The sequence below is a fragment of the Chiloscyllium plagiosum genome, chromosome 4 (assembly GCF_004010195.1).
Source record: "Chiloscyllium plagiosum isolate BGI_BamShark_2017 chromosome 4, ASM401019v2, whole genome shotgun sequence".
Classification (NCBI taxonomy): Eukaryota; Metazoa; Chordata; class Chondrichthyes; order Orectolobiformes; family Hemiscylliidae; genus Chiloscyllium; species Chiloscyllium plagiosum.
In genome coordinates, this window is record NC_057713.1 from 89,320,023 (window position 1) to 89,346,483 (window position 26,461).

At 39.8% G+C, this 26,461-nt stretch overlaps 1 protein-coding gene across 1 annotated transcript in view; it reads left to right on the forward strand.

Annotated features, from left to right (window-relative positions):
* The window catches only part of LOC122549191 (collagen alpha-1(XXI) chain-like), a 173,905-nt gene that overhangs the window by 17,897 nt on the left and 129,547 nt on the right, over positions 1 to 26,461 (forward strand). Inside the window, exons 2-5 of the mRNA XM_043688582.1 lie at positions 1,265 to 1,357; positions 3,697 to 4,257; positions 14,994 to 15,159; positions 18,831 to 19,056. Of these exons, the coding sequence (XP_043544517.1) occupies positions 1,270 to 1,357; positions 3,697 to 4,257; positions 14,994 to 15,159; positions 18,831 to 19,056 (1,041 nt within the window). The 5' untranslated portion in view covers positions 1,265 to 1,269. The remainder of the gene's footprint in view (positions 1 to 1,264; positions 1,358 to 3,696; positions 4,258 to 14,993; positions 15,160 to 18,830; positions 19,057 to 26,461) is intronic.

The window sequence follows — 26,461 nt, forward strand, 5'->3', positions numbered from 1 at the left end:
TGCCACTGACTCACATTCAGTGGGACCAGGCTGTTAGGTTAAAGAAGATAAAGAAGTTTAAACAGAGCTAAGAGAATATAAAGGGAATATAGTGCAGGGAAATATTTGGCCAAGACACAGTGTAATCGAAAGCATGTTGAGGTAAATTAGAGTCAATAACATTGGAGACAGTGATAAAAATGGGACAAAATCCGAATTGAACAAGACAGCACAATTATACCAGGGTCTTGGAACATCTTTTGGACCTTAACAGTGTTTATTAGTGATGCAACAATTCCAGAGAATCAAATAATTCTTACTTCTTATGGTATTTGTGTTGTGATTTCTGTCCCCTTTTCCACGGTGGAAGAATGATATACTACAAATATACAGGTATCGTGTAATCAATAATTCAAGCCATAAAGAATATCACAGTTGGGAAAAGATTCTGACTGAGAGCTCTCTAATCAATTACACTTAATTTAACTGGAATTGAGGTTGACTGTAGCTGAAAGCCTTCACATTAGTCAAATTTAATACTTCTTAGATTATGGATAATACTTCACAAGGCTCTAAATTCCTTTGATTAAATACTTTTCTTTTACTTCAGCTGAAAGATAATTGATCTCGATTAAACTAATAATTTAGTAGCCAAAAGTAACTCTTCTTGGTTAAATGTTATTTGAGCCTGAAGTTCACATATCAGGATAAGCTAAAGTACATTTTGGATTACACATCACCAACATATGCAAACATTTAGACATCCAGATCAGTTGTGATATAGATGAGTATAGGTAAAAATCACAGTGCATTGTATTATATATATTTGTTTATATAAATATATATAAATTAATTTTGTGTCATAGCTTGTGGTCAGTATTCACACAGACAAGGTTTTTCATTATGCATTTGTGAGGCACCTTGAATATTTTCCAATATTAAAGAGGCATAAGTAAATGCAAACTGTTGAAACAGTTCAATAAAGATCATAATAATCAGAAAGTATAATGCAGAACTCACTGGGCTGAATGGTTGTTTTCAGCCTGTAATGCCTATATGACTGTAAAGTTTCTGAACTCATTTAGAGGATCAGTCGTGATATTATTTAATGGTGGAAGCCTCGAGGAACCAAACAGCCTAATTCTTCTCCTGTTTCTCATGACCTAACAACAATGTGATTCGTAGTTTTCTTGATAATGGGGTCCCCTCAGCAGTCAGATTTACAAATTGTACTTTGCACTGTAACATACTGTCAGTAAAATATTTGTTTTCTCTTGCTCCTTAGGTACAATGAAGTCATGCATTTTACAAGCTGTAGTGATCTATTTGTCATCTCATTTATTTAGTGAAGCTGTGCAGGATGAAAACGTAAGAGCTGGTAAGAATTCTACATTACATATCTTGTTGTCAGTATCAGACCTCAATCAGAACTTGCCCTTTACCCTTGACTATAATTATAAGGTAGCTTGTACCATCATTGTTTGAGGATCCTGAAATTATGCCAAGATTATTTTGGAATACATATCCAAACCATATCACAATATTGGAGAAATTAAAGAAAAAGGTGGTACTTTTCAACCTTGTTTTATGTAAAACTTAGAGGACTATGTATTTCCATTTTTTTTTAATTGAAGAATAATATACCTCTAGCCTATGACTTGACGAAGAATGAACATAGAGATAGATCAACATTTTCTGTAAATCATTTAGCTTCCTGGTCTGAATATAAGTACAGAGGTAATCATTTTATAAGTGCTTTTTAAACTTGTTCTTCAAATGAGAGTGATTGACACTGGCAGTGCTATAGTTATAATCCAGCCCAGTTGCCCCAGGAAGCTGCTGGTTGCCTTCATTCTTGAATTGCTGCACTCCTTTTGTTGATGTTGCTTTCATAATGGTGGTGAAAGTGAAATTCCAGGGTCTTGGTCCAGCAGCATGAAGAAAAGGTGATAACTCAAAAAGTGTTCCTGATGTGAGCCCTGGAGAGGAACTTGGAGGTGATAGTTTCTTATGACATTGCTGCTCTCATTCTTAACCATGATGTTTGTAATGCTAGGAGTTATGAATGAATGATTTTATTGTCAGGTGCATTTTACAGTTAGAAAAAATGAAATACTATGAAAAGTTTTCATTTGTTGCCACAATTTGGCACCATTTTGAGTAATATTACAAATACAGATAAAACAAATGATATGGTTGAAGGGAGTCCATCAGTCTTGAACCAGCTTATTACTATCAGCAACGCCTATGCAGCCATGCTTCCTCCATCGCTTCATCGCCAAACTGGACCCAACCAAGTTGCCTACCCTCAGGTGTCATCTTTCGCTGTTGGGCCAATATGTCTCCACCTCGCTGCCACCTGTGCCGGACCAACCAACATCAGAATTGTGTCTCTTGCTGCTGGGCCCATCTCCTCGATGTCACTGTGATGCCCTTCCACCACTGCTTAGTCACTACCAGTTCCTGACCCAACCAACAACGAAGTCATCAATCCTCAGTTGCTATCTTTTGCCTTTGGGCTTACTTCACTGACGTTGCCACCGCCGATGTAGCAGCCACTGATTCCGATGCGAGGTTCTGTGCTTGCCCCGGAAAAGTCAGTAAGGGTTCTCTTGAGGTCTGCACTGGGCCCATTCACTTCTGCGCTAGGTTCACTCGAGGTCCGCACTGGGCTATCGCTGTCACAAATGCCCTCTGAGCTCAAGACAAGAGGTAAGCAAAGGTATAGATAGAAAAACACAAGAAAAGAGAGGAAAAAAACCAAAAAGAAATGAAAATCAGTCAGGGCTCAGGAACCCTACTCTGCTACCATCTTACTCCTTCCTTCTGGCGTTCAAATAAACTTAGCGACACATCCTGTAAGTGGTGAATGTTGCTGATGATGAAAGGGAAGAATATATTGTTTAACAGCAGGGGTACCATCAAACAAAGTGTGGTAAACCAGGTGGTGATGAAATTCATGAATAGTTCAACCAAAGCCAGTTACACAAGTGGTGAGTACTTTATGGTATTCCTAAATTGAGCCTTGTAGATGATGGAGTGATGTTAGGAGCTGTGACATTCATTACAGAGTATCTGCAGTCTGACTACATTGTGGAATTGATAAGATTAAGCTTCCAGCCAGTGGTAAGTCCGGGATGTTTGTGGCAGAGAAGTAGATCATTGTGTGAATTTCATGATCAGGAATGGTGTGTGAGCAGACAGATTTTGCCTTTTTTGAGATCATCATTTCTGATTTCCATCTTACTTGTTCCTGGAAAGTGCAAAGTTGGATTTTATCCACATCCTGATGTGGCATTGGCAGCTCCATTCCCATATAAGTTGTTGATTTATTGAAAAAAAATCCTTAAATCATGAATGTTCTGTATTTCTGTTGTATTTAATGATAGCATGGACCTTAGATTTCCATACTTCTTCACCTTTTTGGAGGTCATGATTAACATTTGAACTGGATGTTTTGATCAAATGGAGACCAATGGAACCAGGGGAACCATGCAAATATCAAATGTTGTTCTTGTTGTTTGTACCTTAATAAAGTCTCATTGCAGGCCTTTGAGCAATATTCATGCTTTCAACTCCACAAAACTTTGGTGGCATTGTGCTATAGATTTAACAGTAAACTTGGTGGGAAAATATGCCAAGAGCAGAAGTAGCATTTTGGCTTGCACTTAAATATTTAGGATTTTTTTCTACTGGTTATTTCTGATCTGTCAACAGGATGCAGAACAGCAGTGAATGATTTGGTTTTCATCATGGATGGATCTTGGAGTGTGGGATTTAACAACTTTGAAACAGCAAAAACATGGCTTGTTAATGTCACGAGTGGCTTTGATATTGGACCAGAATACACTCAAGTAGCAGTTATCCAGTACAGCGACACTCCACGTCTGGAGATTTCGTTTGGCCAATTCCTGACCAATAAAGAACTAATTGCTGGAATAGAAAATATCCAATACCTTGGTGGAAATACTCAAACAGGTCGTGCTATCAAGTTTGCAACAGAAATTGTTTTTCCATCTTCACAAAGAAATAAGACAGCTAAAAACAAAATAGCTGTTGTTGTCACGGATGGAAAGTCTCAGGATGATGTTGTTGATGCTTCTGTTGAAGCACGTGCTGACAAAATTATCCTGTTTGCTGTCGGAGTGGGATCGGAAATAACCGAATCAGAGCTTAAAATGATTGGCAACAAGCCGTCAACAACTTATGTTATATTTGCTGACGATTATGGAACTATAGACAGAATTAAGGAAGCAATGCAGCAGAAGATATGTGAAGGTAAGTGTTGACTTACCAGAATTACTTGTTGACATTGTAGCAATTTAACCACATTCTGATGAAACATTTTGCTTTTGAGTTTTCATGGTTGCAATTTACCACAAATCCCAGAGCTGTTCCACTTCTGCAAAGCTTGATAATGCAGTTCAGAAGCAATTGCTTCAGTAATTGCTTCAGAGATTATCTGGTTTACCTAGTCATTTATTAACATTTTACCATCCATGAGATAGTCATGAAATGACGGGGAAGGCTAGAGACATCCACAGTAAAGAATGTCCTACCCTCTTGGATGGAGGAAGATGTGTGCTGTTAAAGTGTTTACAAGGCAAGATTGGAAGAGCTGAACGTTGAAATATAAACAATTAATGCACTTGTCAACAAAGCATTGAAACCAGTGATAAAAATATGTGGGGATCTATCCACTGTTCCTTCAGAAATTCCAGCAAATCCTTTGATCCTTTTAATCATTAGCTGCAACCACAATCGTAGTTAATATAGTTTCACTTTATCACGAAGAAGTTATGACAATGAAATGACTGAATTTCTTCCTCCTGTTCATATGCAGAAAAAAGTTTATTATACATTACTGTTTAGTGTCTCCCTTTTTATTGCTGCATCCTCTCCCATTTCTCCTGGGTTTACCTCAGTCAGGTGGTGTTATATTATTGAGTCTTTCGTGGAGTACTTGATAGCTTTTGCAGATAATTAGCATTTCACTTCCAATGTCATATCTCTTTGCAGTATGAAAGCTTCTTGGTTTTCATCCAAACAGGATATCCAAGTCATATACGGTACACAACAAAAAATAGAAACTTCAGCGGGCTACAACTTAATATAGAAACATCCACAGGGATTTTCTTTCTAGATACACATCTGCTGTAAAGATATTTATTAATCGGTAAATTCAACTGAAATTATTTATGGTTAATAGATCTAGTTACTGTAACGTATCCATATGAACTGACTGCTAAGTCGTTGGTTTAACATCACATCCGAAAGAAACCAACTCTGACAAGGCAGCACTGCCCCAATATTACGCTGATGTGTCAGTTTATATTGTGTTCAATGAATGCACCAAGACTTGAACCCATAACCTCTGCCAAATTCACAATTTGAACCAAAGAGACACCGTTACACTTTTTATTGAATCTGACAATCTTCACCTACCCTCAGTCCAGCAAAGGACTACTTTGTAACTCTGAAAACTGCATTGGAAATCTGCTGAAAGAAGGTTGATGCAATGTCTTGGCAAGTTCATAGAATCCTTACAGTGTGGAAACAGGCCATTTGGCTCAACAAGTCCAAACCGACCATCCAAAGAGTAATCCACCCACATTTCCCCTGACTAATGTAACTAACCGACACATCCCTGGACACTCTGGGCAATTTACCATGGCCAATTCACCCTAACCTGCATATCTTTGGACTGTGGGAGGAAAGCAAAGCACCCGGAGGAAACCCACTCAGACACGGGGAGAATGTGCAAACTCCACATACCTGAGGAATCAAACCCGGGTCCCTGGCAGCAGTGCTAACCACTGAGCCACTATGCCACCCTCTCTTTTTATAGTTCCACAATAATTCCTCCCTTTCATGTGAAAATAATATTGACTGGCATTTCTCAGTGATAACCACATTGGACAGTCTATGCTTGTGAATGCAGCCATTACTATTCATTCCGAGCCCAAATGAGTATCTCAGGAGAACACAGCTATCTTTCTCTTATTACTCCCATACCTGCTATCCTTCTTCATTTAAGACAGGAAGTTCCCCAAATACTTTAAAAGATATTGCAGCCAGAGATTATAATGGTTGCAATTTTGCATATCTATAACAGCGGATTCACCAACAAATATAAGTTTGCAAGTATGGGTTTATGCATAAGTATTATAATTCTACTTCATCCTTCCAAATAGGATCTCTCACTGTCCCTTGAACATTTTTGTACAAGGGTTGCCAACCTTCTGGGATTTTTTAAGGGGTCTCTCAGAATTTAAGATAGATGTGCTGGGGCTGTTCTGACCAGTCCGAAAGAAAATCTTGAGTTGGTCACAACAGGACTTGATGGTCATTCCAGTGCTCCAGAGAGGAGGCAGGGCTTAGGTAAACAGACAGAAGAGGTCCACAGGCCTGAATGGCCTGTTGTTATTCCTATAATAAATTATTGCCTGTTTTCTCACTTGCACAGTGAAATCAGGTAATCTGGAGTATAATGTTGTCCTACAATCGAATTTGGCATGTCGAAATAGTGCTTAAAATAAACTTGGCTTGATTTGTAAGGGCTCTTTTGTTGAATATCCCAGCCTTCTGACTGATGTCAAGGTTGTTGGGTGGATAGGAAACATATAGTATCTGTGTGATAGATTTTGTTAAATGCTCGATTGCGGAATATCCTGTACAAGTGAATGGTGCCAGACATTACAGAAGGAAATTGCGATAATATTCTGAATCTACACGGAAACCACAACTGCATAGAGCCACCCTTACTGCTATTGAAAGAAACATGCAAAAATAATTCACCCATTTATGAAAGAAACACCCAGGCAAAATAATAATATATTTACCTTCAATTTTGTTGGACTGTATTGGACATAGTTAATTTGTCTGGGGTTCAGTTGCTGTTCTGTTCCTGGGATTCTGCTGTTCTCAGCCAATATCAAATACAGTTAAAAACAATCCCCTTCATAAATGGGAAAATAATGAAAGGAGTGCCACTGAATATGGATAGGCATGGGCATGTAAATACTTTTCTTCATAGACATAATAGGGATAATTGAAATCAATGGGATGAGTTCTCAACAGCCAGCTGATTTACTTTAGTATGCTAACCCATATGTTGTGTCAGTCAATTTTTCTAATTCCAATGCAGCAAAAGGCCTGCTGACAAAAAACTGTTCTAAAGTCTGTCCCATTAAGTATATGACATAAAAGAAAAAAAAAATCATAATCATATCTAATATGGACATTTATTCAACCTTACTTCTTGATGTAGGCTTACATTGCCAGTGCACTACTGAGGGAGTGCTACGCTGGTGGAAGTGCTGTCATTTTGATGAGATGTTAAACCAGGGCCCTGTCTACCTTTTGAAGTGGATGAAAACATTCCCATGGCACTACTTCTAAATAGAGGTCTTCCTGGTCAATATTTAGCTATCAATAAACACCCAAAAACAGATGATTTGTTTTTAATCACATTTCTGTGTTGAGATATTAGAATCCCTACAGTGCAGAAAGAGACCATTTGACCCATCAAGTCTGCACCAACCCTCCAAAGAGCATCCCACCCAGACCCGTCTTCCCAATTTACTAATCCACCTAGCCTACACCTCCTTAGACACAATACATGGCCAATCCACCTAACCAAAACATCTTTAGACTGTGGAAGAGACTGGAGCACCCAACAGAAACAGAAAGCACATGCAAACTCCACACAGGCAGTTGCCCAAGGCTGGAATCTAACCCAGGTCCCTGGCATTGTGAAGGCAGCAGTTCTAACCATTGAGCAATCATGCCATCCACCTTGCGGTGTGCAAATTGTCTCCTGTGTTTCTTACATTGCAAAGTACATTAGATTTGAAAAGTACCTCAGTAGCTGTCAAGTGTTTTGGTACATTATGATGGTGGGATATATGCCTTGTAAGCTGAAGACCTTTATTCATTTTGAAGATTTTTGTGCATGAGGAAAAATCCAAAAGGTACATTTTTAAGGATACGATCCCAAATAGAAGATTCAGACGCATAAAATTATGAGGGCCATAGATAGGATAGACAGGAATAATTGCTTCCTATTTTTCACCCACCATTTAAGGTTGTAAACACTCTCAAAATATCTGTGTGCCTCTGGAGGCCAAAGCTGAATCATCTGGATACTATTACTAGAAACCTGAGAAAGAGCTGGAGCTTTGTGCCTCTGTACTTCCTTCTCCACTTCTCTAACATGTTTCCCACCAACCCACTCATTTATCTTTTCAGATTAGATGGTGGTAGTTGACTTACCGTTTTGTTTGTGCTGCTCTTATGCTCTGCTGACTCCTCAAAGTCACTTACTCATTCATCCTTACAATTAACCGTGCTATAGTCATGGAGGTCTACAGCACCAAAAACAAAGACACTTTGACTGACTGAGATTGTACTGGTCAAACCAACCACCTTACTATTATAATCCCATTTTCCAGCACTCAGCCCATTGCTTTTACACCTTGCCATATATCTGGTGTACATGTAAATACTTCTTAAATATTATACGGGTTTCTGTCTTTACCACCCTCTAGCCAGTGAGTTCCAGATTCTCACCATCTTCTGGGTGAAAAAATAGATTCCTCATATCCCCTCCAAGCTTCCTACCTATGATCTTATATCTATGCTCCCTAGTCATTGATCCCTATATCAAATGGAAAATGTTCTTTTCTATCTACCCTATCTATGGCCCTCATAATTTTACACATCTCATCATACCCCCTCCCCACACACACCCCCTCCTCCCCCCTTAGCCTCTTCTGCTCAAAGGAAAGCAATCTCATTCTCTCTAATCTCTTCTTATAAGTGAAACTCCCCACACTAAGCAACGACCTGGTAAATCTCCTTTGCATCCTCTTTAGTGCATTGACATCCCTCCTATAATTCCTGATGAAGGGCTTTTCCCTGAATCATCAACTCTCCTGCTCCTCGGATGCTGCCTGACCTGCTGTGCTTTTCCAGCATCACACTCTCGACTCTGATCTCCAGCCTCTGCAGTCCTCACTTTCACCTAGTTATTTTATTCCTCCTAGAATGCCAATCCCTCCAGAATTGCACCCAATACTCTAGCTGTGGCCTGACCAATGTTTACAGTTCCACCATAAACTTTCTGATCTTGAAATATATGTCTCGGCTAATAAAAGCAGGAATTCCATAGGCTTTCTTAACCAGCTAAATTTACCTGTTCCTTTACCTTAAGGGACCTGTGTATGGGCACACCAAGGTTCCTCTGAGCCTCAGTCGATCTCAGAGTCCTACAATTCATCACGTATTTCTTTGCGTTGTTTGTACTGCCTAAGTGCATCACCTTATAATCAGCTGAGTTGAATTCTATTTGCCACCTATTACCCATCTGACCAGCCATCCATATTATTTTGAGGGTTCCCTCCTCGTTATTTAGCACCCCAAGAACTTTCGTAAATCCCACAAACTGACTGACTGACTCTCTTACATTCAAGTCTATGTGGTTTATTTATGCCACAAACATCGAGGGCAGCAACTCTGACCCCAGTAGAACCCCAACTGGCCATAGGCATCCAATCACAAAAACATCCTTTGGCCATCATCCTCTGTTTCCTGCCACTAAGCCAATTCTGGATTCAATTAGCCAAATTTCCTTAGATTCCATGGTATCTTATCTTCACTATGAAGTAGAAAATTTTCGATCAAGGGTGGACAAACAATACTTCCATATAGAACTTTCATAACTCTGGGACACCTAAAAATACTTGCAGCCAATTGGGTACTTTTGAATTATAGTCATGGTAGTATATTGAAAAATGCAGAAGCCATTTTATTTGCAGCAAGGTTCCACAAATATCACTGAAACAAATGACCAGATAATCCCTTCTTTTTCATGATCTTGAGGAATAAGTGCTAGTCAAAATGCCAGGAGCATTTGCCAGTTCTTTGAAAAGCCTCACAGAACTCTTAAAGTTCAACCAAAAAAAAATTGGCAAACTGCTAAAAGGTCAAAGAATGTAGAGCAGAAAATATCAGAAATGAAAACATGAATGGCTAGGATTGCCAAATCTCACGGAATGTCCAGTCTTCTCTGGGATTAAAAGATGAAACTGCTAGGCAATAGGAAGTGTTGTGCCTTATTTACATTCTTGCAGGTCAACTGCCTGTCCATTGAAAAAGGAAAGCAACTGCTGGACTGCGGAAATGAAGGTGACCGTTGACAGTCCACTGTTGTGCTATCACACAAATGATCAAGGAATGAGGATGTAAAACAGTATGTCATCAATGGAGTGTATGAGTAATTGTAGCTATTGCTGGAAGTAATGATAGTTGCTGAAGCCCTCAAGTTGACCTCTTTGTCGAGCTATTGTGTCATGTTTGTCAGCTGCAGTCTTCAAACAAATTGGACCTATGTATAGTTTACCAATCACGTGTGGATGATTGGTAAGTTTGCATTAAGGAACCCAGAAATACAACTTGGCAGTGGTATCGTAAGTTTGTCGACCACAGAAGGAGCGACAGACAAAATTGTTGCTTTAAAGAGGCTGTGTGTAAGCCTTAGGAGGAAATGTCCCTTAATAGGTTAATAATCACACAACACCAGGTTATAGTCCAATAGGTTTACTTGGAAGCACTAGATTTCGGAGTGCTGCTCCTTCTTCAGGTAGTTGTGCAGGAGCAGTGCTCCGAAAGCTAGTGCTTCCAAATAAACCTGATGGACTATAACCTGGTGTTGTGTGATTTTTAAGTTTGTCCACCCCAGTTCAACACTGGCATATCCAAATCATCACAGGATTCATAATCCAGAAACCCAGGCTAATGTTCTGGGGACATGGATTCGAATCCCACTACAGCAGATGGTGAAACTTGAATTCAGCAAAAATCACCCCTTAATAGATAATACTTTCCTCAATGGTGAGTACCTTAACTGGAGGGACAGTTGGATTAATTTAGAGTTGCTGAAAAATGTGTTGCTGGAAAAGCACAGCAGGTCAGGCAGCATCCAAGGAGTAGGAGATTCGACGTTTCGGGCATAAGCCCTTCTTCAGGCCTGAAGATGGGCGTATGCCCGAAACGTCGATTCTCCTACTCCTTGGATGCTGCCTGACCTGCTGCGCTTTTCCAGCAACACATTTTTCAGCTCTGATCTCCAGCATCTGCAGTCCTCACTTTCTCCTAGTTAATTTAGAGTTGCACTGTGCAGTCAGTTTTGAAATGAGTAGAAAAACTGAAGGACCATTGAACTGTTCTTGGGCACCATGCCTGCACAAGTGACAAAAAAAAGTGTGAAATTGAAAAACAATGAGTGTGGTCAAATGCTGAAATGCAGTTGGAAAGGAAGGAGTTTTTTTTAAATGAAACTTCATTGCTGAATCTCTTCACAGTATACAGGGGTTACAAATACCCTGTGGTCGGGAGTTTGAAAGTTTAGATTATGAAATGAAAGACCCTACCAAAATGTAGGCATTTTAAACGAAGGATTGAATTATGCCATTCAGAATTATCTATCACCGAACAACAATTGCTGAAATTGTCAGTTTTGAAAGTAAGCAGCTGCATGGAATCAATTTGTCTGAGGAAGACCAGCTAGTCTCTATTAAATGTTAAAACATGCTAGAGCATTAGCTTTATATAAAATTGAACTTCAGAATGCACCAGTTGGAGCTGAAGGTTGACAGGTAACTGCCACAAGGATCAACTATGACAAGGCAGGAACTGCAAGTTTTGGAAGCTCAAATGTTTGAATGGGTAATAGGGCTAAACGTTGCTTCAATTCTGATCAAAGTCTTCCGAAAGTAGTTTTCTGGAGAAGAGGAATAATTATGATATTGACTCACTGCTAAAAGATGTCAGAAAATAAGGTCATGCCGCAAAAATCTTATTGAGTTCTTTGAGGAGGTGACAAGACAGGTCGACGAAGGTCGAGCAGTGGATGTGCTGTATATGGACTTCAGCAAGGCATTTGATATAGTTCCCCATGGTAGACTCATTCATAAAGTCAGGAAGTATTGGATACAGGAAGATTTGGCTATCTGGATTCAGAATTGGTTGGCTGAGAATGGTAGTAGATAGAAGGTATTCTGCCTGGAGGTCATTGTTGAGTGGGGTCTCGCAGGGTTCTGTTCTTGGGCCTTTGTAGTTTTTATAATTGACTTGGATGTGGAAGTTGAGGGGTGGGTTCGTAAATTAGCAGATGACACAAAAGTTGGAGGTGCTGTCGATAGTATCGAGGGCTATTGCAGGCTGCAGCGTGACACAGACAGGATGCAGAGCTGGGTTGAGAAATGGCAGATGGAGTTTAACCTGGACAAATGCGAAGTGATGCATTTTGGAAGGTCGAACTCGAATGCTGAATATAGGATTAAAGACAGGATTCTTGGCTGTGTGGAGGAACAGAGGGGTCTGGGTGTGCAAGTACATAGATCCCTCAAAGTTGCCACCCAAGTGGATAGGGTTGTTAAGAAAGCATATGGTATTTTGGCTTTCATTAACAGGGGGATCGAGTTTAAGAGGCACGAGGTTTTGCTACACCTCTACAAGTCTCTGGTGAGACCACACTTGGAATATTGTGTCCAGTTCTGGTCGCCCTATTATAGAAAAGATACAGAGGTTTTGAAGAGGGTGCAAAGAAGGTTTACCAGGATGCTGCCTGGACTGGAGGGCTTGCCTTACGAAGAGAGATTGAATAAGCTCGGACTTTTCTCTCTGGAGAGAAGTAGGAAGAGAGGAGAGCTGATTGAGGTTTACAAGGTAATGAGAGGAATAGATAGGGTCAATAGCCAGAGACTTTTCCCCAGGGCAGGATCGATTGGTATGAGGGGTCATAGTTTTAAGATATTCAGAGAAAGGTATAGAGAGGACGTCAGAGGAAGGTTCTTTACGCAGAGAGTTGTGAATGCAAGGAAAGCGTTGCCAGTGGTGGTGGTGGAAGCAGAGTCATTAGGGACATTTAAGCGACTGCAGGACATGCACTTGGACAGCGGTGAATTGAGGGGTGCGTAGGTTAAGTTATCGTATTTAACATTGGGATTAAACCTTGGCACAACATCGTGGGCCAAAGGGCCTGTTCTGTGCTGTACTTTTCTATTTTCTATGTTCTAAAATAAGAGTCATTTTTACTGGATGAGAGCTAGGTAACTTGTAGGCCAAGACTACTGCATGGTATGCTGAGTAGGAGGATATCAGAGTCGGCAGTGCAGGAACATGATTCTGGTTGCAGTCAGGAGGACAGTCAGCACTTGTTTAAGTTATGTAAACAAGTATTGTCAGAAGAAATATGTTCTATGGTATTACAACTAAGAAAGGATGTAGTTTTAGAGGTCAGTGCATCTCCAAAAGGCTTACAAGCATACCTCATGCAAGATGGAAAGCCAACAGCATTTGCCTCCAAACATGTTTTGCAACAGCAATCCGACTATTCAAACATGGAGAGTGAGAACTCATTCTGGCATCTCAAGATTCCACATATACCTATTTAGTAGATGATTTGTTATGGAAATTGATGGCAAACAATTGGAAATAATTTGGCATAAGCCACTGATAAGTGTATACCCAGATTACAGTGACTTGAAATAAAGATGAAGAGATATCATCTATGAAATCCATTACAAAGTGGGTGGCAAGCTAGTTACTTAGCTGCTCTGGAATGTCATGCCTGAAGGTGTCAAGGGAGATTAAAAGGGAGAAATGCACTACAAATGGATTATCCAGAGATCATAGAATCCTTAGAATCTCTACAGTGCAGAAGGAGGCCCTCAGGCCATCATGTCTACATCAACCCTCCAAAGAGCAGCGCATCCAAACTCCATAACCCCACCCTCTTATTCTTACGATGACTAATCCACCTAGCCTACACATCCATGGACACTATGGGCAGCAGCCGGCAGAAACCCACGCAGATAAGGGAGGAGCATGCAAACTCCACACTGGTAGATGCCCGAGGCTGGAATCATAACCAGGTTCCTGGCGCCGTGAGGCAGCAATGCTAACCACTGGTCCACCATGTTTCCCAACCTATCTTTTATGTAAACAGTTTTGCAACCACCCTACTGTGTCTTTTCACTCTTAAGTTATGAAAAAAAGGGCACGTCCCGATAAGAGAAGATGTAAACAATCAAGAGACCAGAATATCAACGAAGAAGTAACCAGCAGACACTTAATTATACATGTGAGTGGTTACAGCTATTACTAGGAGATACTGTGGTTGCTGAATCTTTAGATTATACCCGTTTGTGAGCTATCCTGTAACATGTGTACATTATATATTATACATAATGTATATATTAGATGGAGTTTTGAAATAAATTAAAATTGCTTATAATTTACCCATCTTATGGAGTTAATTAGTGAGTTTGGATGAAGAACCTAGAATCACAACAGACACCAATACTTACTGTGGTTTCCGGCGAGTTCTCCTGGTGTAAAAGCAGGATAGAGTTCGAGAGTCGGTGATCTAACTTTAACTGTGTGGCGTAGTGGATCAGAAAGGAAAAATGAACACAGATTTTGAATGACAAACTTCTAGAGATAAACTCACTTGACTTTGAAATGAAAGCTGTGGCCTTTGTTGTATGATGTCATGAGAACTCAAACATATAGTGTAGAATAAAGGAACTCACTGGAATTTTTGATCACCAGGCTAAAGTTGAAGAGCATGTGGGGCATTGGTGGGGAAGTGATGTGGTCTATTTTAACTGCTAAGCTACCTGGTTTCAACTGAGCAGACAGGTTGGAAATCAACTGCATGGTTTAAGAGTTAAAATCATTCTTCACCTACGTTCAGTTGTCATGATCTCTGGACGCAACTTTTGCAGCAAAGTGATCTTTTTTGTCAAAGACCTGCTGTTTTTGGCATTGCTACAATGTTCTTGCAATGTGATTGTAACTGAAAACAAGATAACATAAATAAGGCTTAGGGAAAGCAAGGTACACTTGAATCTAATCTAACTTAATTGAATCTTGTGTACACTAAACAATATGAAGCAGATTCCTGTACACAGTAATATTGACCTCATTCTGTCTCATTTGTTCTTCAGAATCGGTATGTCCTACAAGAATCCCTGTAGCTGCGCGTGATGAGAAAGGTTTTGAATTAATTGTGGGCTTTAAAATACCACAAAAAGCTCGGGAAATATCTGGATCATTGACGACAGAAGCAGGTTTCTTATTGACATCTCAAACAGACATAACGGAGAACACTAGGTATGGCTTACAATTGAAATGCTAATAAAATGTCGAACCTCATTTTGTCTCATTTGCCAGCGCTTGGCCCATATCCCTCTAAGCCCTTCCTATTCATACACCCAGCCAGATGCCTTAACATATTCTAATTCACAAAATAAATGGTAGGAAAATAAATCAAGTCCATACTGTAACATGTCAAAAGCATATCTAAGGTCAAGGTTTTCGACTGGTGGAGCTAACAAAGAAGATACATTTTGGGCTGTACTTTTCTTTAATGGAATTAACCACAATATTATCTGTATATTAGAACTGCTTGATCCTGAGGAAGTCCCCACCTTTTCTTTTGTCCTTAGATCTTGCAAATCCAATTTGACCAAAATGTTTGCTTTGAAAGCCAGTAAAATCATGAGTTCATGATTTTAAAACAACAGCATTTATTTCAGATTAGACTAGTGATAATTTTGCAGGATTTATAATGTTAAAATGGAGGTGTTCTCTTGGAAGGCATTATCTGTACAAATAATTAAAAAAGAAATTGTGTTATATGTTTCATTAGCTGTAGATTCCATGGGAAGTCCTGAATATTGTGATGAGAGTTAGAAAAGCATTGGTATCTTGCCAAGAAATATTATTCTTAGATTAAAATTTGTAGCGATCTCATACAGGAAATTTAATCACATACTTTTATATCCATTAGTATAATAGTTTAAGCTGAACTGACATAATAAAACTAAATTAAGCATCTACTGGCAAAGTAATTTGTACTAACACTTTGACAGCATTGGCAACAGATAAGGTTAAACAGTTACATCATTTAAGAAAGATAAATGCAAACTGTATTTTGGATCATGATGTTGCACTTAAGTATAACATTTAGCCAATGTTATGTTTCCTTCTTGATTTGCTTTTTTGGTTGTATATAAGGAAATCAGGCCAATTATAAAAGAAATGACCAAGTTCTGATTCCTTGTTGTGCCCTACCAGCCAGGTTGAGATATTATCATTGGTAATATTTCCTTAGGAATCATTCGTACTAGAAACAAGTGCTAAATGGTTTATGTTATTGAAATCCAGTACATCAGTCAGAATATTTGATTACTAGATTATCTGGAGCCATTGGTGATGTTTATGCTTGCAACCTTGTAACTTCCTATCTGAACCACAATTTTGGCTATTTGCATCTTGGTGCTAAATAATGTGTCTGTACATAATTTCACTTCATCATAACATGGCTTTTAGTGTGGCTTGGGAGAAAAGTCATGCCCTTTACCACTATTAACCTGAGTATCTGAGTTCTGTGGACAATTAGAGAGTCTCTACGTAAAATACACCTTCCCTTTTATTCATTAAAAATTAGAAAGGGTAAAATTAGTTTTGAGTGGATTTGCACCTCACCGAGTTTCCTTCTTCATTACCCTTTTTGCAATGCTCTTCAAGACCTCCCCAACCACCACATTGTTTAGAATAGATAGTGAAGGTGGGGTTAGAAGTCACCCCAAATCGAGCTAGACGCTAGTATTTCTTTAGAGGAAGTTCTTTAGAACATACGCCACTGAGACATTTGGTGAGCATGGTGATGCTATATTTCTTTAAATGAGATCTTGGAAGTCCCTCTCTAAGGGCATTGTGGGTTAACCTACAGCATGTAAACTGCAGCGGTTCAAGAATGTAGCTCACCACCACCTTCTCCAGGACAGCAAGGGTCAGACAATAAAATGCTGGACAACCAGTGATGTCCATATCCCACGAGCAAATAAAAAAAGAATTTGTTAGATTACTGAGATAAGACGTAATCTCCAGTTACAGATGACAAGTTGCTCATTAATTGTAATTTGCGATGATTCATTGTGTAACTAATGCTGAGTAGATTGTCTCCACTGGTTGGAGAGGGATTTCTCAGTTTTTCTTTCTAAATTGACAAAAGATTATGTTTTCATTGTTTCTCACATGGAATAGCATGGAAAACAGTTGGGTAAATGGTGCATGAGAATGGTCCTTAACTCAATAGGGTAGAGTTGATTTTTTTTTTTCCTGTCCTTTCCTTTTATTAATATGTATCCTTCCACTAGATTAGGAACCTTTTAAGCGTTAAACTTTTTTCTGAATTGACATTTTGATACCAGCACTACAAATTTTCCCTTCAAGATAACAGTGTGTCAGTGCTGTTCCTGTTGCTTGTATACAAATGGTACACCAAGTTCGGAGGAGTGGCAGATGCCCAGTTAAGTGCAAGTATCCCTGGTTGCTTTACAAGTTATCCTGCCCCACAATGTCTCCTTCACCATTGAAAATCATTGAATAAATTGATGTTGTTTTATTGGTTGACAATATACGAATTAAACTAGCCACAGACTGTTATGTCCTGTCCATTTTAGCCTAAATACCCTCTGTCTCCTCTCCTATGTGTTAGGTTCCATTGGGTAGTTTCTCTGACTCTGAAATTAACTATCACAAATATCAATCTTTGTGGTTCAAAACGTGCTTTTTCTTTGTCATCTTTCTGACTCCAATATTCTGTTGTTTATTTCTCTTTCACCACTTAATTATCTGCACCCAAACCTAAGGTCAAATTCAGAATGTTCTCTGATGACTGCACAATGTTCAGTGCCATTCACCAGTTCTCAGTTACTGCCCATGTCCACATGTAGCAATACCTGGGCAGCAAGCAGGCTTGGGCTGATAAGTGGCAAGTATACATCCATGTCACATAAATTCCAGACTGCGACCATCTAAAGCCTGTCCATCACCAACAAAGCATAAGTCAGGAGTGTGATGGAATACTTCCTATTTGCCTGAACGAGTGCAGTTCCAAAACATTCAAGAAGCTCGACATATATCCAGGACAAAGCAGACTGCTTGATTAGCACCATGTCCACCGCTTTCAACTTTCAATCCTTTTACCACTGACACACAGAGCTAGAAATTTGTACCATCTGCAGCATCCACTGCAGCAATTCACCCAGGATCTTCCAAACCTCAGCACCCAAAAGGGATGGCAGTGTTATCACCTGCAAGTTTCCCTCTAATCCACACACTGTCTTGGCTTGGAACTACATTTCTGCTCTTTCGCTGTGACTGGATCAAAACTCTGGAACTCCTCAGCAGCACTGTGGATGTACCTACATCATATTAACTGTAGCAGTTCAAGAAAGCTGCTCATCACCACCTTTTCAAGAGCAACTGTGATGGACAATAAATGCTGGCCAAGCCAGTGACATCCAGACCCCAGGCGTTAGTGAAAAAAATTGACATTGAGCTCAGCTATTCCTTCTCCGAAGTTATTCTGTGAATTTCAAAATCCTTTATTCTAATTGGCGAAGGCCATGTTCGCCTTCAATGTTTGCCGTGTTCACCAGGTCCCAGAAGTCATAATTCCCTCACTGCAATGCTATTAACATAAATATCCACCAGCTTGCCATTCAAATAAAATAATAAAAACCTAAATGTGTAAAGGCAAGTCTAATTTATGATTGGCGTTTTGCCACAGCAGATTTATGATCGCAGTGTTTCCAAGTAAAGTCAAAGGAAGATTTAAAGAATGCATTTCTATAACAGGAAAACTTTGATAAAGTGGCAGGTACCCATGAAAAATACAGATTTATAATTATGAAATCAGAGCCGACATCCACCTCTGTTTGTATGAGTAATTGAATGTTTGTTTGCAAAATGTCATGTTTATATATTTTCAGAGACATATTTCCAGAAGGCTTGCCTCCTTCTTACGTATTTGTTGCTACACTACGTTTGCAAAGTCCAGCTAACAAACAGAGATTTGACTTATGGCGAATCTTATCTAAAGAAGGAATTATTCAAGCAGCTGTCACAATTGATGGTGAACAACAGGCTGTGTTCTTTACTACTACAAGTCTGGTCAATGAAATCCAGACAGTGACTTTTAAAGATGGTAAACTACAGGTCAGTGTGCTTGTTATTATATTTTTCTTCAAATTCATGATTAAAGGAATAGGCTGAGTAAATTCTATAAACTGATCAATTGCATCTTTTTTTCAGTTTTGGAGTTTGAATGCTTATCTGGATTAATTTGGAGATTAATTAATGGGTAGTCTTAACCTACTTGTTAAAGCTCCTCACCTATGTTCAGTTCCATTGGTGATGAATATTGATTGAGATAGCTAATGGGGTACCACCTCTTTAGGGATATGTCCATGGTTGAACTTCTATCCCTTAAGCATTTGAAAATTTTAAGATGCATTATTGCCACTACTTCAATTTAAAAAGATTTTTAAAATCATATTTACAGATATATATTAGCATATATTAAATCAACGGCCACATAGAGACATAGAGATGTACAGCACGGAAACAGACCCTTCGGTCCAAGTCGTCCATGCCGACCAGATATCCCAACCTAATCTAGTCCCATTTGCCAGCACTTGGCCCATATCCCTCTAAATTCTTCTTATTCAAGATGCCTTTTAAATGTTGCAAATGTACCAGCCTCATGCTTTGTTTAGTTTCATTTAGTGACGTTGTAGGCCTTACCCAGCTGCCTGAATATTCCTGATATCACTCCAAATGGAAGAACTAGAAGGTGCTAATCCTGTGCTTGATGGAAGCTAGTGGCTTTACCTTGCCTGTTCCTTTTTGATGCAATGATGTTCAGATCAACTTGTTCCAAAGGAGCGCAAGGGTTATAATTTTTAGAACCTCTTGCACATTTTGTCTACTTTCTGGTATATTGTACCATCTACTCATACAGGTCTCGCTGTTGTCTTAAGTGAAAAGAGTAACATATGTTTAATCTACAGTCTGATTTGTGTGTTGTATTCTGCACAGTGGCTTTGTCTGTAAAGACATTTTAATATATGAATATGTCAAGACTTTTGATTGTAATTTGGAGCATGAATATTTGTTTGTTGGAATGTGGGAATGAATGATTAACAATGAAAGAGCGTTAAAGCTGCCTGAGTCTTTTGTATAACTATCAGTGCATTGACAATGTTTATGTGGCTAGTTTTAACTGCAATAATTTTATATTTTTGCAATGCTTCTTAATTTCCCAATTTCCACTCACTTGTCAACAAGGTTTTAGCACAAGGCCCAATATGGATCAAGAACTTCAGCTGAGTAGTAAGCTATGACAGTTACAGGAATGTTGTTCCAACTGCATGTTATAAGGGCATTCAGTGTATCACACCCATTTGTTTTCTAGCTTTGTCAATGCCATTGCATTGTCAAGGATTAATTCATGTATTGGGCTAATGCAGTTTGTTTTAAATATCACTCAGCCTAATTAATCAAGTATCTTTTTTCAGCTCAAAGTAATGTTTCTATGTGAGTGTATTTGATGTTGCATCATAGAGATAAATAGAATGCTGTTGCCCTTCATTTGATGTGCATTGATGTATCAACTACAACTGCGCATTATTTTTCATCATTTAAGTCATAGCGAATTTTGACATTTTAATGTATTGTTTAATAATACAGTTGCATTGAGTTTTTCTTTGCACCTCCCCTGGTAACCTGAGTTGGAGTATGGGCTATGGCTGGGTGCCCAAAGAGGGAAAATGCTCCATTCACCAGCTTGATGTCCCTTTCTCTAACCCGTCCACCCTCAGGTAATATCAATAATGGACCATTTCAGCTGTGAAAAGAAACAGTGGAATAGCTTCCAAGTTTTTGACTAAAACTAAACATACTGTGAGGAAAATGTGAAAATACAGACTTGTGTATTTTGGCATCAAGAAAATAAGAATGTATCTTAAAATATAGTGGCGAAAATTTATTTTTTTGACAATATTCTTATTTATTTCAAGATTAATTTGTCAATTAAGATAAAGTGATGATTATACACTTGCATATTGGCTGAAGTGTCTGCCCTTTCACACAGTTTGGGGCCTCACAGGTTCAGGCAGACAGATGGCAGCTGCCAGGGTCATCCAGACCGAGGGACCATCAGGGTCATGGTCTACCCTCATTATAGCTGACAGTAACAGGGTAACACTTGTTCAACAGCTGGGTCAAAATGAGAAACTCAAGGGTAGTCATGAGCAATATGTAGATGCTCAGCAGATCTGCCAGCAACTGTGAAGAGAAATCAGAGTTAATGTTTCGGGTCTGATGACCCTTCCTCAAAACTGATGTTAATGAGGAAAATGTCAGTTTTTATGCAGAAGATAGGGTAGTGGGTGGCGGTAAGGAGTAAACAATAGTTGGGAATAGATCCCAAAGGGAGTGAAGAGCAGTTGGACAGACAAAGGAGTAGATAACAATCTGGCTAGGAGGGTGAATAGCTACTAATGGAGACTTTTAGTGGCTAACAATGGGTTGCTTGTAATAGCAGACTATGTGATAACAAGGTCTAGTGTGTAGGGGTGGGAGCTAAGACATAGCAGAGTTCAAGCTCTAAAATTATTTAACTCGATATTAAGTCCAGAGGGCTGCTGGGTCCCCACACGGAAAATGAGGTGGTGTTCTTCTAGTTTATGCTGGGCTTCGCTGGAGCACTGCAGCAAACCTGAGACAGAGATATTGGCCATGAAACAGGGTGTTGGAGTGGCAGGCAACTGGAAGCTCAGGGTCATTTTTGCAGACAGAATGAAGGTGTTCTGTGAAGTGTGCACCCAGTCTATGCTTCATTTCCTCAGTGTAGAGGAGACCACATTGTGAGCAGCAGATGCTGTAGACTAGATTGTGTGAAATGCAAGTAAAGCACTACTTCATCTGGAAGATATGTTTGGGCCATTAGATACTGAGGAGAGGGGAGTAAATGGGCAAGTGTTACACCTTTTATGATTGCAGGGAAAAATGCTGTGAGTGGGGGATTGGTGGGTGCAGGTGTGAAGGAAGAGTGGACTAGGGTGTCCTGGAGGGACAATACTCTATGGAAGGTGGACAAGGGAGGGGAGGGCATATTGTGGAGGTGGCGGAAGTGGCAGCTAATGATATTCTGGATGTGGATGCTGGTAAGGATAAGGGGAACCCTAATCACTGTTGTGGGAGGGAAGAGAGGGGGTGAGGGCTGAAGCACGGGAGATCAGTCAGACCCGGCTGGTGATCCTGTAGACAACAGTGCTGGGGAATTCTCAGTTGAGGAAAAAGGTGAACATTTCGGAGGCTCCCTTGTTGAAATTGGCATCATCATATGTGACAGAGATAGAGGAACTGGGAGAATGGAATAGAGTTTTTATAGGAAGTGGAGTGTGAAGATGTATAGCCCAGGTTATTGTGGGAATCGGTGGGTTTATAGTGGAAATTAGTGGCCAGTCTATCCTCCAAAATGGAAACAGAGATGTCGAAGAAGGGAGGGGCGGAGTCAGAGTTGAACCAGGTGAAAGTGAAGGCAGAGTGGAAATTGGAAGTGAAATCGATAAACCTTCCCAATTCTGGATGAGTGAGGGAAGCAGCACTGGTGATAGCATCAATATATCAAAGAAAGAGTTGTGGATAGGTGTCAGAATAGGACTGGAACAAGGAATGTTCCATGTACCCCACAAAGAGACAGGCATAACAGGGCCTATGCAGATGCCCATGGCTACCTCCTGACCTGAAGAAAATGGGAGGAGTTAAATGAGAAGTTGTTTAGGGTGAGGAGGAACCCTGCCAAGCAGAGGACGGTGGTGGTGGGTTGGAATGGTTCAGGCCTTTGCTCCAGGAAGAAGCAGAGCTTCCAGTTGCCTGACACTTCAGCACACCACCCTATTGCGTGGTCAACATCTGTGTCTCAGGCTTGCTGCGATGCTCCAGTGAAGCTCAGCTGGAAGCTGGAAGAACAACACCTCGTTTTCTGCCCGGAGACTTGGCGGCCTTCTGGACTCAATATCAAGTTCAATAACTTCAGAGCTTGAACTCTGCTTTGTCCTAGCTCCCATCCAAACACACCAGGCCTTGTGATCATATTGTTTGCTATTACACACAACCCATTGTTAGCCACTAACAGTTTTCATTCACCCTCCTAGCCAGATCGTTATCCACTCCTTTGTCCAACTGTTCTTCTTTCTTTCTTTGGGTTCTATACCTATCTATTGTTTACTCTTTACCCCCTCCCCTACCCTACCTTCTGCATAAAAACTGACATTTCCCAGCTCCCATCAGTTCTGAGGAAGAGTCACTGGACCTGAAATTGTTAACTCTGATTTCTCTTCACAGATGCTGCCAGACTGCTAGGCTTTTCTATTAATTTCAGTTTTTGTTTCTGATTGACAGCATCAACAAATTTTTAGTAGGCAATATGTAGCTGTCTGTTTTGTGTGTGGTGTTGGTCAGATGTATTTGTTATTTTCACTGGGTACTGTGTGATGCGAGCACTGGGAGGATGGCTATGGGGCTGCAATGCAATGGTCTTTCTGAGCCTCAGATGCCATTAAAGCAGATTTTGTAATGTCAGTGACTGCAGAAAGTGTACTGATGGTTTAGCAAAGTCCCTAGATGTCACTTCTTAATGATGTTTCATGAGTCCTGAGACATCCTGTTGGAAGTACCTTGGGTTCAGGGCTTTCCTTCTCTTCCAGGCATTGAGATCCCTGCTGCTTTGCTTACTGTTCCATTGTGGCTCCATAGGGTTCTCATCTGAATTGCTCATGGACTCATACTCTGATATTTAATGGTGTCCCTTCCATTCTCCTCAACCTGAGGAAGAACAAGATTGTGCAGAGCACAGCAGAAGGGAATAGTCAATGAAAGTCAATCCAGAGGATATCACAGAGCCACCAGAACATCCCAATGGAAGAACCAAATCTTCAGTAGAACAATCATTTATTTGACAGTGACTGTTTTGAAGACAGGATTTGTACTATAACTATCCTCAGCAGAGGTTTATGAATGTCTGACTGGTAACATCAGCCACCTCTGCACCATCTCACAATTCTCTGAGTGTTGGCAATCTTTACAAACATTGTCTTTGAGGCTGCTCCTTTATTCCGGGCTGCCATTTCTCTTTCCTTATCTTACAATAAGGTTCTCTTGCTCTCTTAAATACTGTATTACTCTTCATTTTGTTATGACCAGGTGAATCAGCTCCCATTTTTTAACCTGCTAGGTCAGCGGCAGAAATATTTACCATGCAGCTATGTCACATTTCATTTAAAGCAAAATTCATCAGATCAGAATTAAGGAGCCAATTACAGGATTTTTTGGGTGAAAGAAAGAGGAGTTTTATTACTTACTAACCTCAAGAAAAATAATAAAACATGATGGAAGATATAGGTCCGACTATCTGGTTTCAGTCATTTTCATGACATTAATTTCAGATCTGGTTTATTGATGTTTTCATGAGCTTGGCTCAACCTAGTCAGGTGATCAGTGCAGCCATTTTAAGTCATTGTTTGTTTATTTTGTAAATCCAATTTTGGTGACTTGAATGTCTTTGTATTAAAATCAGATGACGGTAGTTAAAAGCAATAGGTCATTTTAACCTTTCATGCAAAATTTCCACGTATGTGTTAATGCGCGTAACTCACCTTCCATTTCTGCGCTTTCCTCTGTTCTGTTTTTCCACTTTCCTCTGGTCTGCTGATGTCAGAGTAATCAGTTACATCGCCATCATTAACACATTATTGTATTCATTTATATATTATACTTCCCATTATACTACAACACAGTCCACATTTCTTTCTTATTTGGCTTGTATAATTCTAGCAATTAGTTTATAATTCTATCAAGAAAATGCAAATCTGCCCTGCTGAAGTGCCCTGCTCAAAACATCGACTTTCCTACTGCTCTGATGCTGCTTGACCTGCTGTGCTTTTTCCAGCTCCGCATTTTATCGATTCTGACTTTCTGACATCTGCAGTCCTCACTACCTTCAAGGTTATAATTATGTATACTGCCATTCTTATCATTAACATCATTATCGCCACCCCTACCCTCCACAAAGTCTATCTCACAGTCAATATGATTTTGAACTCTTGAGTAGTCGCCCCGCTTTGATTTGCTTAATTTCCACATGAGGATAATTCTCCAGAATTCCTACAACTGTTGTACCATTCTGTAATGGTATTAGATTAGATTCGCTACAGAGTGGAAACAGGCCCTTTGGGCCATCAAGTCCACACCAATACTCTGAAGAGTAACCCGGCCAGACCCATTTCCCTCTGACTAATGCACCTATCACTATGGACAATTTAGCATGGCCAATTCACCTAACCTGCACATCTTTGGGTTGTGGGAGGAAACCCATGCAGACACTGGGAGAATGTGCAAACTCCACAGACAGTCACCCGAGGCTGGAATTGAACCTGGATCCCTAGTGCTGTGAGGCAGCAGTGCTAACCACTGTGCTACCGTGCCACCCCAAGATGGGGTACAATCGTCTCTGTCATTCATCCTGTAGTAATGATACACGGTATCATTTTTGGGCTTAAGTAAGATGCATTCCCATTTCTGCTGGACATTTTTTCAGGTGTATTGACTATGTATGATCTCAGTTAATCTGCGCCCCTTAGAAATGTCTAATTCTCTGACCCTTAATCAGATTTTTTGACCTGCTGTCAAAATTAACAGATTTTTTTTAAACCTGTTTTATACCAATTCTACTGCTTTCTTCTGTATTTGTCTACCTCCTTGATCTTTTAACGGTCATGAGACGTTATGTTCAAACAGAGATTACACCTCCACGGTGGTTTTTCTGTTTTTAATCTTTCTTCCAGAAGCAGTTCTGCTGGTGAATTTTGTTGAACCAGTTGCTGAATAATGCTGATGTCCAGTCTGCATTATTGGACATGAGTAACTTTCTGGCCTTGACCACCCTCTCTGTATGATTGCGGATGAAATGAAGAACTTGTAACCTGTTTGTAACCTGCATCTGTAGTGAACTTTCTAAATTAAATTCCTTGTTCACAAATCTAGGACTGTTATATAAAACTATTTATAGTAAACTTTGTGTTGCAAAGCATCATTTAAGTGCTATGATCACCAACTCTGCTGTATTTATATGAAGTCTTGAATTATCTTGAATAGCAATGTAACAGGATTAAAGGTGTCTTCCCTTTGAAGTCAAATAAATATATTATTAGATCAATGGCAATGTCTTTCTGAATCACGATTTTTTACTGAACCATACTGACCTGGGCAAATGATTAATTTTGTTCCCCTTTCTTCACTCAAAATAATGCAAATAATTGTTGTCCAGAGTCTTCCCATTTTGCTGCAAAGTCTGCAAATTGTTCAGAAGTACTTTGGGATCTTTCCACTTTTTCTCTCATGCCTCATGGACTGTGACCTGCCTAAAATCCTGCAGGTTTGAAGTATCCCATGCTGGCATCAAAGTTTAACATGCTTGTGCCACTACAATCAAACTTTAGGTGGTCATTATCTTCAGAGCACAATTTTACTATCTTATGTTTCTCTGGGAATTGGATGT